Below are 18620 nucleotides of genomic sequence, written 5' to 3' on the forward strand. Positions count from 1 at the left end.
TCTTAGGAATGTTTTCTAATAAATCATGAGGGAAAAATTAAGACAAAAAAAAAATTTTATTAACTCAAAATAATGATACCGTATATTGCAACCGTACGATAAAAGGACTAACAGGATTTTAGTGTTTTGTCCCTCAAGCCCCCCCCCCCCTCGTGCGCCGCCCTTCTTTTGTCTTTACTACTTCACTCTCTCTCTCTCTCTCTCTCTCTCTCTCTCTCTCTGAACTTTGAACTTCTGTTTCCTGCCTTTATTGCTCGTATGCCCAGCTAATAATTTCCGTCATCTTACGAACATATCCTGTGCTTTTGTGTAGGTGTGTATATATTTTGTGTGCGCTCGCGCGCGCGTGAGCTAACATATATATATGTATATATATGTATGCCTATGTTTGTCAAGTTCATAACGCGATATCTAAGGCGAACGCGTACGTTAAACTAGAACAAGTAAAGTCGAGTAAAGAAGCCAATCAACACTTAACTCTAACGATTTTCTTTCATTCTTTTGAACCAGAAAACTACAAAAACACAAAAAACAAAAGCAAAAACTCATAGGCTTAACAAATTGGTAATGTGTGTATACACGCATGCTCTACAATTTCAAGATATTTTCGTTCAGTTTTGCCGTCTTTTCAATTTTTTTTTTTTTTTGTTTTTTCTTTTAATAAATTAAATCATATATTAAATTAATTCTGGTTTTGGTATTTAATAAATATTCATTTTCGTTTTTTTTTTTTTCTTTTGACTATTTGTTGTAGTGAAACCACTTTTTTCTCCGTTTTTAATGTTCGGTTCATAGCTTTGTGGGCAAAAACAAAAAAAAAAAAGCAAAAAAAAATTCCTTGAGGAAATAAATATTTTTTTTATTATTACTAAGTAAAATTTCCATTTTTTATTTGCACACCTGTTGTTGAACATAATTTTTCTTGTAAATAATTTCTATTTAAACGCGTTCATGTTTTTCATGAATTTTACTTTTACACGATGCACTTGTTTACCATTTATTTAACACGATTTTTTGTGATTTTTATTTAACCTAAGAAAAGAAACTACTTTTTTTCATTGAAAATTAAATTTTCAAAATACGAAAAAAAAAAAGAAAAGACAACAACAGCAACAGCGAATTTCTTATATTACGCTGTTTCCCCTGAGTTCCATTTACCAGGCATTCAAATTTGTGGAAAGATATTTTTTTTTTTTATACATATGTATATATATATATACATATATATATATATTTGCAGTTTTAAAACGTATTGAAGTGGGTTTGAAAATTTTTTCGAGCGCGTCTCACACGTTGTTGATTACGACTGACTACAAAAAATTGTTTGTTTCGCTTGTTCAGCTTCATGTTCATGTATTTTATCTGTTATTGTTGTTGTTGTTGTTGTATTTGTTGTTACTATTGCTTCTCTTTGTTGATCTTTTTGTTGTTGTTGTTGTTGTTGTTGCTGTTGTTGGTGTTATTGTAGTCGTAGCTAGCTGGATGACCGACCGGCTGGGCGACTGTTAAGCTCATTTGCCTAACATTGCTAGAGGCATTTTGACAACCACCACCAACAGCAGCAGCAGCAGCACTAGCAGCAGCAGCATCAGCTTCAGCTTCAACATCAGCATCAGCATCAGCAGCAGCAGCTGACTTAACTCGCTACAACATAAGACAAAAACATTTACACATATGCATACATCATTGATTTTATTAATATTTTCAATTTTTCGAACTCAACTATAATATATACACAGCCATCTAAACATTTATTCATATATACGTATGTATGTATTCGGAAAGATGAATTTTGAAAGAATTACTACAAAATATTTCGTTTTTTTTTTTTTTTTTTTGAATTTAATTACCGCTTAATAAGGTCACAATCCGCTTGCTACCTAAGTAGAGCTGCCCTTAATGTAAGATTAGAAGGAATTCTATGTAAAATTTCAATTTCTTTTCAAAGTTTACATACATTCATTTAAGTATATTCATAAATATTCCTCATGTTCAATGTAATCCCTTTTGTTCCAGCACTTTAGCTAATAACTAAATTTTATTTTTATGACCTTTTTGACGAGGTCTGGAGACAAGCTTTAGAGAGTGCTATGCATGCTGAATACGCGCACAAGCAGACTTAAGCATAACGCTCTTATTTTTATGCAAAAAAATTGTCGCATATGGAAATTCAATAATTTTAAGACAATCACAAATCCCGCTTAACTTCCTCATCACTCCTCTACGAACTGTAACTAGCAGTTATTTATCTCTTTGGGGAAAAAACTCTTCAATGCCATCTGCGATATTTTCAAATTTATGATCGTGCTTTGTCCTTTATAGAATAACTCCAGGCAACGATTATCTAGATCATAAATTAAGCATTAAACTAAACGCTCTTTTACTATGCTTTAAAAGCAATTAAAGCAATTAAACCAAGAACTCGGAAAACTAATACCATGATTAGATGTCTCCATCAGTTACCCTGTCCGGTTCAATTAGATGGCGGACAAACGTCAAACGTCACATCGCAATCAATTACAAAGAACAAATGTGATGAAACAGAATAAGTTTGGGTCAATTCTGGATGATGCTTCCCGAACACATGGGATCGAAGCGACTCAATTTGAGCGATCCTAAGATATACCGCGTAAACCAATTTGATGTAAAGAAATGCCTTTTACGCCAGTACCATCGACATCAAACTAAACTCAAACATTATACAAAGCGAACCAAGGATTAAGAAGATCCACTTCCATAATCCCACTATCCTCCAACTCATCTCAACGGTTGTTATCTTCTTCGAAAATGCGAAACTATAGTATTCTATATGATATGTAAGAAGTTCATATGAATACAAAGTTAATGAGAGTCCACTCTCTTACCTATCGAATCAATTTGACATTCACTTTATTTTGGATATAAGAATCGTGTTCTGAGCAATGCAATAATCCAAATGTTGGAAACAATAAACTATACAAGTGATTTCTAATATTTCCGATGGCGAACAATAATCATGGTCTCTAAAGTAGCTATTAGTAGTAAAGTAGCTAGGAATACTTTAGCGACCGCTAATTATAGCCTACAACACTAGAAAATATTTAACATGTTAGGATGTGCGTAACACTCAGGAGGCCTGCAGGTATATCAGTGTTTTATTACAATTATTATTATATTCAAAATCACTTCACTGAATCTAATTTTGTCAGCCCATTCGTCCGTCTTATTTTCTTGTGTTTTACCTTTAGACCGCAATTTTCGTAATACTTTGTTTACATTTGATACGTTGACGTGTTTTGACCCAAGGACGAATGCTATTGAAATAGGTCGAATCCACGATACAACCACACAATACCTTATTTTGAAATTAAACACTTGTGACAAAGTTATGTGATAGTCCTAGTTATTGGGTAATAAATTTGTACTTCCCTCTCTGATTTCGAAGAGGATGACCTAGCCATCCTCCTTCTTGGCTGCAACGATATGATCGACTTATTTTGCAAACACTTAACTTTCCGCAACTTTGAAGAGGACGCATCTATTTTACTGCTCAGCTGAAAAATCTACTAAAGCAACACTAAAGTCTCCTACGTTTTATTAGCTAATGATCCCAGATTCGGGAATTCGGAAATTTGCCACGTCGTGTGCCTTTTACAACTTCTAGGAGAGGCCTCGCACTTATTTTTCTGTCCACATGTACAACCGTAAGGCAGTGTAGTCCATTGTAGTGTTATTATGGATCAAAGTGTTTATCTTTACAACACATAAATACTTTCGCATAGGTTCAAGGCATTTGCAGTAGCATTTTTCTCCTTCGGCTTGTGACACATCCAAAACAGGGATTTTAAGCATGTCAAGGTCATCGTCTTCTGCCGACGAAAATCGCTGTTTACGCAATTTATGCTTGTCATGCGGGAATAAAAAGAAGTCAGTGGAACAAATCAAGGCTCAACAGCGGACGAGCCGTTAATTTGATTATTTTTTCCTGTTATTCAAATACTCAATCGGTAAGAGAGAAATGCAAGAGCTCGTATTATCATGATAGAAAATGTGCTGATAAGGTTCAACGTGTATGGGGCGCCCAGGTACTTAGATTTTAAAAGTTTACAAATTATTCGAGTTTTTTAAGTTTCTTGAATAAAACTCAAATAATAAATAATAATAAAAGAAGAAAAAGTTTAATAAGCGTTTTATTTAAAAAATAATTCATTTAATAAATTTCATTTATTTATTATATTATAAATCAATTAATTTCATTAATTAACTTGCTATAGAACTAATAGATAAATTAAAGAATTTAATCTTTAATCAATTAATTCACGTATCACATAAAGCAATTTCCAAATGATTCGTCACTTAACTAACAGTTAAATGAATACTTTAAGTAGATTTTGAAAAAATCAATTAAGATCTATATATAAATTTCATAGACTATGAAATGTTATGATGTCTCTAAAATTAATCAGTTATTTCAAATATTTATAATAATTACCTGATCGTTTCCAGCTAACTCATCAATCAATTACGAGAAATACTACATATTTACGATCAGTAAGTAAGTATTGAACACTAATCTACTAACTATTCCTATATGGTTCAGTGCAATAATATTTGAACGATTGGTAAAGGAAAAAGTCGGACAAACATCGATGATCTTAGATCATCGTTCAAGCAAACATGACACAGAGAGAAACGGATCAAGTAATTTTCAACTTTCTAGACTGCACGAACACTCTATATACTAATGCACCAGAGTATCTGATATCGAACTTTACTCAACCTGAGTGTGCTCTAATACGTAAGATGAATTCATTGAGACGTTGGGTGTCAAATAGAATTATCTTTTTGTCTATCTGTCCGCTGAAATCCTCTTGGGAAACTTTGCAAACTTGACATATGGTATCTATCGGTTCTTTTGCTTATGAATTCTGTCTGTTGTTTTAACAGTCATACAGAAAATGTCAAAAAGTTGGCCAATTAGTTGGGCGTCTTACACCTAATTGCATCATGACAATAATTTCTTTCCACTGTAAGCGGGAGTGCTTTTCATTTCAACGAAAATGCTGGCTTTGAAATTCATCGAACAACGTATTTCTGAAGACTTTACATGTATCTCGACGCGTTATATTAATAATTACGTGACATATCATGCTAGAAATCGATCGAACTGAACCCTTGCTACTTTTCATAAACTAATTCTATCTAAATAATGAGCTGAATCTACATCTAATCGCAGTCTGCCCGGGGAACAAACCTTTACAATTTCTTTTACATATTTTTATATGCGTGTAGAGGTTATTTTAACCTTTATAATGATTTAATGCTATATTAAACTCAATACATAACAATAATGATTCATCGCAGCGTTTTAGATTGGTAGTGCTGAAGAATTTCATTGTGCTAAAGTTGTGTGCCATAGGTCCAAATGGGTTTCAGAATTGCTTTTCATATTATTTTCTTAGACATAAATAAATCCATTTGATTGACTTTAAACACAAACAAATCCATTTAAAATACTTTTTATCATTATTATAATTTTAGACTAATGAAATAAATTCTTAGATTAAAGAAAAGACATTGGGCACTAGCAACACAGGCTATCGGCTCTAATTTATAAAAGTGCATTAGATATTGAGCCTAGCAGTTTTGATAAAGTAATATATTGTATTGATATTCTGTTCTGTAGCTAATTGTAGAATGCCCATAGGGTTAATCTTTCCAAATGCAATACTACTAGCCAAGGCAAGGTTAAGGCAGTCACAGAGAATGCGCTTTATAGTGATAATTGGTCCACAATTGCAGATTGGGGAGGAAGACTGCTTCAAGATCCATTAGTGAGTTGCAATTGTATGATCAAGGCGAATTCTCGAAATTGTTTGGATTTTGATTTTCTCAACATTTGTTGAATATAAAGATGGAGTTAAATAAAATTGTAGATTTCCTTATGTAATTTTCTCTTTAACTTTTCTTCCAATGTATCTTTGACGATCATGACCTCATCCATAATTAGAGGAGCAGAAGCAGCATACATCCCTTTTTAATTTTCAATGTTTGCTGTGTAAATACATGCGCTCTTATTGATTTCAAAAAATATGACTCTACCTATGTAAAAAAAAAAAAAAAAAACAAGATTAACATACCTCTCTAATACTTTAATACCGTGCATTCTTAATATTCTCAGCCTCCAAATTATTTCCATACTCGTTCGCAGCACAACAAAATCAATTTCCTATTTCGTCTAGAACTTTTTCAATTTTATTACATATATTTTAATTAGTTTTTTTTTTTTTTTTTTTTTTTATTTATTCTTATTATTATGTTGTTTATTAATTTCAAGTTTGTCGTCTTTAAGTTAGGTTAGATTGCCTTATAAAAAGCAATGATTAGTTGCTGTTGATTAAAATCAATTGCATAATAATGTATAAAGCAAAAAAAAAAAAATAAAAAACAAAAAAATAATAATAATAATAATAGTAATACATTTTCTAGACCTCGATTTGAATAAAAATAGCAACAAGCAATTGTTGTTCATATTTATAGAATTTTGTACAAACATTTTATTGCTAATAATTTTCCATAGAATCTTTCAGAACACTGTATGTAGAATAACAATTAATTTATATTTCATTTAAAAGCTCAATATCAGTCGGGCAATAAATAAAAAAAAAATCGTATATATACATATATATATATACATATATATTGGCTTAGGAAAAGCATAAAGCAAATTAGAAAATACCCTAAAGAATTAGCGAAATAACTCGGTTGTTCAATTCTTCCTTATAATAAAATTATCTGTCTAGGCTTCTGTCCTTTAAATAGGGCTCCCTTCGAATAGTTTTTTATAAGATAAATTTTTTTTCTGGACGACATAACATGTGAGGCCTGCATTTTTTAAGAAGATTATGAACGGAATGAGCAAAGTCGAGCTTTGCCTAAAAGTTGTTGTATTATCAGTAAGCCTACGTACACCCAGGCATACGAAGCAGCAATAGTCTCATGGAGTGCGATCAGCCTAAAATCATAAATTTATTCCCCTCCATCTACCCTAAGACTTGTTCCTGTCTTTTCATCAATTTTCTCATCTGACTATCTGGCCATCCCTGCGTCATTTGTTTCGTAAGCAATGGGTCATATTACCTCTGGTATGTAGAAAAGTATACTGCACTCATACATACACGCTTGAGTAACAACACGAACTTATCCATTGAGCGCCTTTCTTAAGAACTCACACTCTCTACGCCGAATTACAACAATTGGTTGCAATAAGCGGACAACGCATGTCACACTTATGCCTATGAATAAGTTTGCTAAGTGAAAGCAAATTTCGTTGCGAAGTAAATCGGTCCATATTGCTTGACCTTGGATTAGACGTATTTAGGATTTTTTTTTTCTCTTATAAGTATAATAAAAAAAACTGCAGCAATTAGACCGCACACAATAGGCGTGTTTACATTATATTTTTTTCAAAAGTAAAAAAGAAAAGAAAATAAAACTGAAAGCAATTCGCCTGGTGGGCAGTGTATAAAGCTACTCTAAAAATAGTTTAACTAATTTAAATTTTTAATTGTCAACATTTTTTTATTATTGCTTTTTTATGTTTTTTTTTTTTTTATTATTGTTCTTATTCACACTTCCATTTGCTACTTACTACTGGTACACTATTTCTGTTTTCTATCGTTATTATCTTTGTTTTTATTTTTTTTAATAATAATTATTATGATTTATTGTACGCTCCCCTAAGTAAATAAATGTCTTTATGTGGAAATATTTATTATATTTTATTAAGTATGTTTGCGATATTAGCTCGGGAAAGCAGTTGTGAGTGTGATTAGTATGCAGATGTTGATTGAAGTACAACTTAATTATTGATTTATAGTAATTAACACTAAATTGCTTACGATGCGATTGTTGTCATGTTTCATTTCTAATTCCGTATTTATCTTTAATTATTACTTATGCAAGAATTTTTCACACTTATTAGAAACGCATTACAATTCAATGCATAATGCAATTAAATAATTATTTAATAAATAACAGGAGAGAGAGAGAGAGAGATATATATATATATATATAATGCAATTAAAAAAAACATTTAATAAATTCGATGGCTCTTCTTAATAAGTTAAGTGCACCCAATTTTGAATGCTAATGCTTGCTCTAAAGAGTCTTTCATCAAGAGTGTTGCCTCCTTATATCCCGTTTTCAACTGCTCATCTGCTCATTTGAAATTGAAGCCTTCAATGGCTTAGCACTCTTAGATCATCTTAAGATTTTTCTCAATCGTGTGACAATCAAAAAAGTCGATCGCAGCTGTTGTAGGCTTTTAAATAATTCTGATAAGCTATCTATCTATATCTGCTTTTGTTCGCAAGATATCGTTTCGAGTCCGAGCTAGATGAAAATGAAGACGAAAAGCTAGTCGGTTCTCTTAAGGCGACAGATTTATTGCTGCAAAGTAACTTTCTTGCTTCCTGCACATATTTCTCTTCTGCAAAGCCTGTATAACCTGTAGCTTACTTGTGATAAGTTTGCCGTTATCCTATAAAAGACCAAAAAAACAAGAGAAATGTAAATTTGCTGATTTTTGATATTCTTATAGAATAATTTTGTGGTAATTTATGCCGTGTGTCTGCTGTAGTTTATGAGCAAAGGAAAAGTGTTCTCAGTTTTGGTTGTGTAGACGTACTCCTTGACTCGCTTTCGTCATTTTCTAACTCTTTTGTAAATTTGTAGGTGATTTTTTCTACACAGTTTGATAGTCGTCCAAATGGATGGACTACGACTGTTGAACAGGCGGACATGCTTAGAAGTATTCCACATATGAAAGTAGCCATGAATATATATACTTTATTGGTTATAAAAATATTGAAAAAAAAAGTTAAATTTTGGTACATTTTATAGATGCACTACAGCACCACCATATATACGTTCAAATTTTTGTAGCTTTATCTGCTGTAGTTGATGAGTAGTAAGTAAAAGACCAATTTTTTAATCCTATGGATAGACAAAGGTTTACATGGTACAGGAGACGTGCCCTCCGACCGAGTTCCAATGTTTCTGCCAAATTTTAAGTCAATAGCTTCATTTTGCGGCCATAAGTGTGCTTACAATAGACGGAAAGACGGACACGGAATTAATGCTGATCAAGAACTTTTGAACTACTGTGGGGTCCCTGAAGCTTTCTGCTTGGAGAAGTTTTGACAAGGTGAGTACATTCCTCATCCTTCGATGAGAGGTATAATCGCACAAAGAAAAAAGTCACATAAACCAAATCACAGAAAAAAAGTCGTATAAAAAAGGGATTAGCATGAAAATGTCACAAAGAAATTTGGTCGCAACAACTTGCTCGCTAAAGAGATACATAAGCAGAATATTTTTGCTGAAAGCAAAGTCAGTCGAGTGAAGAGACTTAAATCGTAATACTCGAACGGGGAGGACGAAAAGATGTATTGTAAATATAAGTTCCTGTAAGCAATTTGTTTAAAAGATCTCTCAAGAATTATAAATAAAACCTTTGCTACTCTGAAAATAACGACTCAATGATACGAAGCGGCGCATAAAAGTAAACATTTCTTTTTAAATGCTCACGAGCAATGCAAGTCACAAGATAAACAGCAGAAATGATAACAGGAACTCAATGAGAAACTATCTGCAGGCAAGTGGCACTACTTGTTTTAACTTTGCTGCGGCAAAGATCGATTCTGCACTGCCGCTCTCCTTCTCGCGCATTCTGCACAAATATTACGCGCGTTGTTGCAATTAAACAGATGTTACGATATTAAGTTAATACTTTATAGAACCATTTACACACAAATAAATAATAAAATAAATTAAGCTTTGTCTATTTGTTCGTTCAATTCGCTCCTTTACTAGCGTATGCGCGCGTTGGGAAGCTAAGCCATTATGTTACATCTCAACACCTTTACAAGCATACCTCGGTGTATATGCATTAAGTTTGGGAGTTTTTTTTTTTTCTTTTTTTTTTTGGGAAACAAACGAGGCGCACGTAAATTGTTGCATAAGCGTGTTTCAACCTTGTGAAATGTTGTTTGTATGTAAGAAGAGAAGCGCGTCAGTAGGTCTGGCAATGATACAATCGTTCAGGAAAAGACAATTTTGAAATTTAAATAAATGCTTTTTTGCCCGTGCGAGTGGTCAAGTCAATTGATATATATTAATATATATATATATACATATATATATATATATATATAACTAATGTATATGCACATACAAAACTTGGCATCCAAAAATTAACAAAAGGAAGCTATCAAATAAACAGCAGCAGAACAAAAGATCACAAAATCGAAAAAATAAAAATTTGAAGAAATATTTTTTTTTTGCATTTTTTTTTTTTTATTATTTCTCTGACCATTCCTCCGGTCATAAGTCATTTATTGCATCAAAAAAAAAAAAAAAATTCTTTTCCTTCTATGAAAACAAACGAACGATGAGAAAACATTTACTTGTGGGTATTTCTGAGACGTCTATGTAACATATACCAGATGTTTTACGCTTTGCATATATATGCATATGCATACATATATATATATATACATGGACAGAGTAATAGTTAGTATGTTTGTTTTACGTTTGTTTATAGCATAAGCGAACACATGGGCAATGTTCAGAAAGACAAACTCTGACACATTAGTGAATGAATGAGTTATGTTATGTATACGTAAGAGTGAATATATCTACCTAAGTATGTAAACCGTACTCGCTCACTCATCTATAAGCGAGACAATTAATTTTTCCAGTTAAATACTTTATTAATGGCTAGCGGCATAAAAATGCTTCGTTGTAGCTTTAATTAATAAATCAACGCGACACTTTATAACGTGTGTGCCGTTGCATTCGTATGCGTACGCGCATGTTTGAGTTTTGAACCTGGAACTTGAAAGTGAATGAAGTAGTGACACCACACGTAGTAAAATATATCTTACGCTACGCTACATACTCATCAACTTTGTCATCGGCGTCATTATCGTCATCATCATCATCGTCATCATCAACATCGTCATCATCATCGTCATTATCATCATCATCATCATCATCATTATACTTTATAATGTTTTATACGTGATTGAGATCAACATCTTAAACGAGTTCAACCATCTGTAGCCTGAAATAAACTTATGCAATTGTTGCTATTGCTATTATTGTTGTCTAAAAACTTAACTCACGCACAATACCAGCAGACAAATTGACGCTACCCGTTTAATACAAAACACAAAAAAAAAAACAAAAAAAAATTTCATTAAAATTTTTGTTTAAATATAGATCATGATCTTATAACTCCTAGCCTATGAGTGCCTGAGTAAGTTCATAAGTTTTTTACAACTGCATACATATGCACATAACCTTAGATATATAAATATATAGATATATATATATATATATATATGTATATGCATGTGGCATGTGTACATGAATATGAATTCATTAAAATCTGCCATAAAAATAATTTAGATTCATGTTAATTGCAGCGAACACATTTACGCGTACTGTTGTGATAAATTGTTGTTATGACTGTAACACATAACTATATCGTTTAATCTCTTAAGAGAATGAATAGTAAAATTTATTTAACGTTAAATTCTAAATCTAATGTAATCCTGTACATATACATACATATATATATATATATCACATCAGACAAAATGCCTGCGGAAACGGACGTAATTGTGATTTATGAATAAAACTAAAGTGAAACCCTCGCATATTTTTGATTATAATGCAAATCAGACTCGTAAAGCAGTTCACATTAATGTGAATTTTATCTCAGTCGGAAGCAAGCAGGCGTTACGTAGGAAAATTTTCAAAAATTATTTGAAATTATTTGTTAAGAAAATGAACAAAGATAATAAGATTATTAATGAAAATATGAATAAAAAGAAATATAAGAGGAAGAAAACAAACGAACGAAAGAAACAAGAAGAGGAACAAGAGAAATAAAATTAAGAATAAGACGGTGAAGACGCTGAAGAAAAAGGAATAGAGCAAAGAATGCAAAGAGATAGAAGAAGAATTATAACGACAACAGCAAGAACAAGAGAAAGAAGAATACGAATAATAATAGGGAACGAAATAAGAAGACTAAGAGTAAAGACTAATACTAAGAATAAGATTAATACTAAGACTAAGGCTAGTATTAAAACTAATACTAAGACAAAGACTAAGAATAACAATAATAAAAGGACCAAATATTTTTGTGAGAGCATGGAAGAGATTCCTGATACTGTAATCTTTGTATATTTTTACAAAACGCTCTTATCCATTTGCTTGACCAGCAGCAGCGGTTATCAAACGTCGAAGCCCAAGCAGTATTAGTGGTGAAACATCTCTAAAGTTTCATTTCTTGAAGATGGTAAGATGTTGTGCGGACGCCCCTTGGACCAAGACCTTTAGCTTCAATCTTCAAAATAAAAATGAACCAACTCTGTCAACCTTATCGAGCTATAATGTGACCTGGAATACTGAACTCAGAAATACAACAGCGAGCACAATTCTAGAAAGGCATAATTTCCCTGATCATGTCTAAAAATTTGCGAACACTTTTCAAGCGAGACATATAATTTTGAAGATTGGCAATGCGAATATGATAAATTATGCATAACATCAAATATTTTCAAAAAGTTATAAATCTTCAACCGTCAATCCATTCTCACATCCTCAATCTCGCGGTGATAACTCGCAATCATTATTGTTTGGCAAAGAAGCAGCTTTAGTTCGCCACAAAAAATGAATTGTTCACGTTGTGCTTTCTTTTCATTTAGTGTCTTACACGATTGCCATTCCTATATTGACGAAGCTTTGTCCGGTCTTTGACAGAAGACTTGTGGTGTTCTTACGATATTTAACCGCCACGAACGTTTACCGTTACCCAGAAACTGGATCAACAACGGCTCACAATTCCTATAAACAGGATCACACTCGTGTTTAATTCGCATTTCGAAGCGAAGTATTAACGAGAACCCGATACTTAATTTTTCCCATTTTCATTCGCAGCGATTCGCTGAAACGATTGTGAAAACAGTCACTACCCATTCAAAAAAAATGGCTTAAAAATTGGTAACCATTTATGAAAGCCTATGTCAAAAAAAAAGGTCTTCAAATTTCGCCCGTTCTAGTCGGAAGCTTTTCAGAAGTCTAGATAAATTTACGAAAATTATAACAACTTGCGAGCTTTTTCGGTGAACTTCCTTCCCGATGTTGCATACAGCCGGGCAAATCTAATACGCATTTATGTGGTGTAGGTTATAGAAAAAAGACACAGAAGTAGTTACTCCACATTCTGGACATAACTCAGAAATTTAGATAGAAAGCGAAATATTTGCAATATATTGAGACAGACACATACTCAAAGATAGCTCGATAATCTATTATAAAGCAAATGTGATAGTTTTCGAAGGACAAAGAAAGAAAAGAGTGCACTTTATTGAAAGATAAGCAGGCGTGCACTTCTGGGCCTAACGAGCGAATGAATGTCATTTTAGTATACGCTTGTATCAGGTTCATGCTGACAAATTCAAAAATTAAACTTTTCTGAATACGCTTTGCTATTAGCTTCGTTGTGATTTCTTTTTCAAATTTTGGGGGTAGGATCTAGGCCTTCAAAAGGCAATTGTGTTATGTCAATTTTGCTTAAAATTTTATTTATTTTCATTTTTTCGATTTGGGTTTTAAAAATACACACAATTGTGCAAAAATGTTACTAAAAAATATTATTAACCTTGATCATTACATACTTTCAGACTCCCATGCCGTAAGCAGAGACACTCCTAACAACTTTTATAGTTATAAGTAATTAATGTATGTTTGGCCTCTCCAAGTGTTAAGCCACATATTATGGGCACATGTGTCGTATGTTATATACGTTTGCTGAAATGTTGTAAAGAAGAAAAAGAAGAAGAAGAAAAAAAAAAAACTCAATTTTCTGGTTTAAAAACCACACGTGCTAAGCAATGTGAAATCTTTAATTATCAACATCATAATAATATAAAATATTTTTTTTCTAACGCAGCATTTAGGTAACTGATGTGCCTGCCTGTTTAAACGGACTTTTCGCTCCTGCCATAGAAATTTACATAGTCGTTATGGTAAAGAGTACCATTAAATCGCATATGGATCCATTCACATAGGATTTCTCTCAAACCTTAGGTTTTTTCAATAAGACTGTTAACTTGATCTTACCATCAATGACGTCAATGTTTCAACTTTTTTTGATTTTAATTTATAGACATTTTCTTAATTGGATAACAATGATGGCCGAACTTCTAAGAAGTCTTTAAGACACTAGTAGACCATTTCGGTTATTAGCAAACACGAAGCCTTTCTAAAAATACAGATTCAAATATTTTCAAGATTTTCCTTCAAGGTTTTAAACCACTCATAGCTCACGTTCGTGATATTCTATTCGAGAGATAGAAATCTAAAGATAAATTCTTTGCTTCATATCTTCACCCACAGAATAGGTAGGAAGACAAATTCGTATACAACACTTCCACACAGATGCCTCTGAACGTTTAACCATTTTCTTTCAATTTATTGCTTACATCTGCAGAGAAGCTATTCCCGACACTTTTATGACGGAAGAATTATGCAAATATTTCTCACTTATGGAAATATTTCGCTGATGAGTGATCGTCGTAATAAAACTAAAGTTCAATTGAAATTTTTTTTTAATTACGTTTCTTTATATGTGTGCTGTTGTTATTGCACCACACATGCAGCTAAAAATGATCATCACTTTATGTAAATTAAATTAAAACGAAAGTAAACAATTTACTTTCTCTTGAAATTTTTATACCCTACAATACTTGGGATACAAGGGTATATTAAATTTGGGCACATATATGCAACATTCAGAAGAACTTAGAACATAGTCTCACATTTTACTAAATTTTTCGGTCCGTCTGCTTGTCTATCGGTCCGTTTTATTTTCTCTTCTTCAACATAGAGATCGCATATTTAAGATATTTTGATAACATTACGTACATCACTTACGACATATTTTAACCGAAGGAGGAGTGCTATTGAAAACCCCATGTATTTGTGGGTGGTTGCCTAGGCAAATGTGATAGCGTTACGATTTCCTAGAACGCCTAGGCATGAGAAGTATATAAGTCCTGACTAACGGCTATGGCCCCAAAGGAAGTATCGCGATAGCTTTGGTAATCCAAATCGCGATAATCGAGTCCACATAGACTTCGAATATTTACCAGAGAGATTTTATTGGCCATACACTTTCAGTTAATGTGTAGTGGGGCCACTAACTTATACTAATTGTCCCACTTAGTGGAAAGCGCCGCTTAAAAAACCCGTTACTTCAGCGGATTCACATGAAGTCACTCTCGCTTCGCTTATAACAATAGTTTTTGTTTTTCTTTTCCAAATCCAGGTGTTCTCGCGCTTTAAATCGTACTCTAGGAGCGACCTTTGACCGATTTGAGCTACACGCGTACAAGAACAAGAACGTATATATTTATGAAATTTGAAGCCCTTATCCTGCCAGCAAGTTTACCGCAGGCTTCGTCACGTTGTATGTATAAACGCGATCTTCAATTTTTACACAATGCTGTCTGCAACTTGTCTCTTTATTTTGGTTAAAAATTTGATTACAATGGAAAAGAACTATAGCGACGCAACAAGTAAATATCTACTCAACGCTTCTCTAGTTTAAATTTTCATGTAAACAATAAAAAACGTGTATTATGAGCCCTACTAAACGAAAAGAAATAGTCGCAAGAAAACCGGATCATTTTTGGTTTACAGATTTTTTATCTTGTTGAAATGGGAAGAATAGAGAATGAATATAAGATTTTTCTCTCTCTGGTTAAAAGTGCCCAGTTGCGGATTTGAGATTTCCCGATTTGAAATTCATCACTTACATCCTTTAATAACAAACGATTTCAGGCACTTTCGCCATCGAAAAAGAATCGATAAATGTTTTCTTATTTATGATATCGCGGAGACGTTGTGGTAAAGAGATGAATAAGAGATTTGCCGGGGCTACGTACTTTAACACCATTCAGCACGCCCATAATTAAGGAAGCAAACATCTTGAAGAAGTCAACTATCAAAAACAACAAATTTAGAAATTATAGCGGGACTACCAACAGGTTTTTCCGAACGCACGGCTTAAAATCATTTTCAACATCCTCCTTGATTGTTTTCAGTTACCCGAGGATCATGATTTTCAATTTCTCTCTCGGGCGACATGAACCTAAGACAAATTCTTTGCTCGAAACTTGTACCCAGACATTAGTCTGGTAGTGAGTTCAACTGAATGCCTCGGAAAAATTCAGCTATTTCCTGTAATTTTCTTAACATACTTGAGGAAGCTATTGGCGACACTTTTCAGACAGAAAAATTATGCAAATGTTTCTCACTAATGAAAATATCTTGCTAATGAGTGATGATTACAGAAAAAAAGAAAAAAAAAACCTTTAGTTCAATGGAATTTTTTCTTTTTTTTTTAATTGCGTCGCTGTATACTGCTGGACTGCAGCTAAAAAGTGAATTGAAATGAAAGCAAAAAATTTAGTTTTTCTTAAAATTTTTACAGTTTAAACAAAAAATTTTTAATTGTTTCCAACGAAATGATATGTACGACGAAACGAGTGTGAAGCTTGTTTTCAATTTGCTTTATTACAAAATTTAATAAAAATAATTAAAAACCTACATCTGATAATAATAAGAAATGTAAATCCATAACATTTGTACCCGTATGGCCGGTAGTAATTTGATATTCCCCATTATTTAAATTCTTATAGAAATTGTACGAATCATTTTCTTCTAAATAAGTTTGTAATTTTTCTAAATCGTTATCGTTTTGATCTAAAAAATCCTGTATAACATTATGACAGCCTAGGGCACCGGCAGCATCGGTGGGACCATCTATACCGTCAGTTCCGGCACTAAGGAAAAATATATTTCTTAGCTGAGGATCTTCAAAAAATCTTTTAGATAAACGTAACGATAATTCCTGATTACGGCCACCTAAACCGCTTCCTTTAACCTAGAAATATAGTAAAGATTTATATAAAATTTACTTTACATATTCTCTCTCATTCACCTTTACGGTCGGCTCCCCCCCAGCTATTAAAAGTAAAGGTTTTCTACGTGTGAAGCACATTTTTAAAGTGATCATAAGCTTTTGAAAATGCCCTTCACCGAAAGGGAATGTTTTCTGGAATTCCGCTTGTGTTATAATGTTTGCATTGACTTGGTATAAGCCTTTTAAAATATCGCAATATTGCTTCACTAAATTGTCTAAATTTCCTTGCACTGTGGTGCTGATAATACATGGCGTGTAATTAAATATTATCGCTTGAAGCTGCGCTGCTACAGTTGCAACACGATTATCTCCTATTATGTGGACGTGGTTGTTTTTAATTTCTTGAGATATAAATACGGGGGTCTCTTTCAACATTTTCTGAATATCTTTATCTAAGCTGTCCCATAACGAATATCTTCTTAAAATTTCTTTGGGTTTGGGATGCTTGGATATAGTTTTAGAAAAAGTCGGACCGCTGGCTATTAACTCTATCGAATCGCCGACTATGTCACTAATAATCAAGGATACAACGGCATGGGCTCGCGAAGCAGCCAACGCCAACCGGCCACCTTTAATATCCGACAATGCAATACGTACAATGTTCAGTTCTTTTATGCTAGCCCCTCGATTTGATAGCTCTAGTACAAGTGACATTTTCTTCTTTAAATCCACAGGACGACGAGGCATTGGCAATAAAGCTGAACCACCGCCTGATATCAAAACAAACAAGATATCATCTTGACCTAAGGATTTAGCTAAATGTTTGATTTCCAAAGCGGCTTGTAAAGCCGTCTCATCCGGTTGGTTATGCTCGGCTCCTTCATATACACGAAAAACTGTGTCTGACGACAATTGCATATCCGCTTGGCTTTGAGATTGTTCACTCGCTCCTTTCGGTATGCTTAAAATACCAGAAACCAAATGTTGATGTAATGCCTTTTCTAAAACAGCAGCCATACCCAAAACAGCCTTACCAAAACCTACCACATGACAACGCTTATTTTTAATATTCCACAATTTTCCATCAACTTTTATGCACAACTCCTCTCCAATTTGCGTTGGTTGAAAATTAAAGTTATTTTTAACGGATAATAGACTGGACGGTCGCACCGCTTTCACAGCTTCCAAGAAAATTTGTTTTAAATTTTGCAAATGTATTTTTGAACCACTCATTTTTATCTCTTCTCTTTCCCCTTTGATAATTCCTACATTATTTGATAATTCTTACATGATATGATAATTAAATTGATACGAGAGAGACTTATCAAAGCAGCTGCTTTTACAGCTGATTGAAAACTAAATGTGATATGAAACGTAAAAAGAAACGATGCTATTCACAATTACACATCGTTAATTGTGAATGTCACTTTTTTTATTTTAGAGATATTCCATTAAGGTTGACATCCAAGCTTAATAAATTTTGTTATATCACTAATTACTAAACTATTATTGCTCAGTGCTGCCATTCTTGACTTTTTTTTTCTATTTTCCCCGTCGACATGAATCATGGCTGTTATGAAAAATAAAAGCAACTCCCTTACACAACAATTAAAGAAAATGAAACCAAAAATTTTCA

The 18620-nt window shown here is 33.0% G+C and overlaps 1 protein-coding gene across 1 annotated transcript; it reads right to left on the reverse strand.

Annotated features, from left to right (window-relative positions):
* Positions 1–1398: 1398 nt before the first annotated feature.
* Positions 1399–18305, reverse strand: LOC119640483 (glycerate kinase). The gene is made up of 3 exons (XM_038038570.1): positions 17063–18305; positions 16670–17005; positions 1399–1644 (listed from the first exon to the last, which is right to left on the reverse strand). The coding sequence occupies exons 1-3, from the start codon at positions 18215–18217 to the stop codon at positions 1399–1401; spliced, it is 1737 nt and encodes a 578-aa protein (XP_037894498.1). The 5' UTR covers positions 18218–18305.
* Between the last annotated feature and the right edge of the window lie 315 nt (positions 18306–18620).

Source organism: Glossina fuscipes, unplaced genomic scaffold (assembly GCF_014805625.2).
Source record: "Glossina fuscipes isolate IAEA_lab_2018 unplaced genomic scaffold, Yale_Gfus_2 121, whole genome shotgun sequence".
Taxonomy (NCBI): Eukaryota; Metazoa; Arthropoda; class Insecta; order Diptera; family Glossinidae; genus Glossina; species Glossina fuscipes.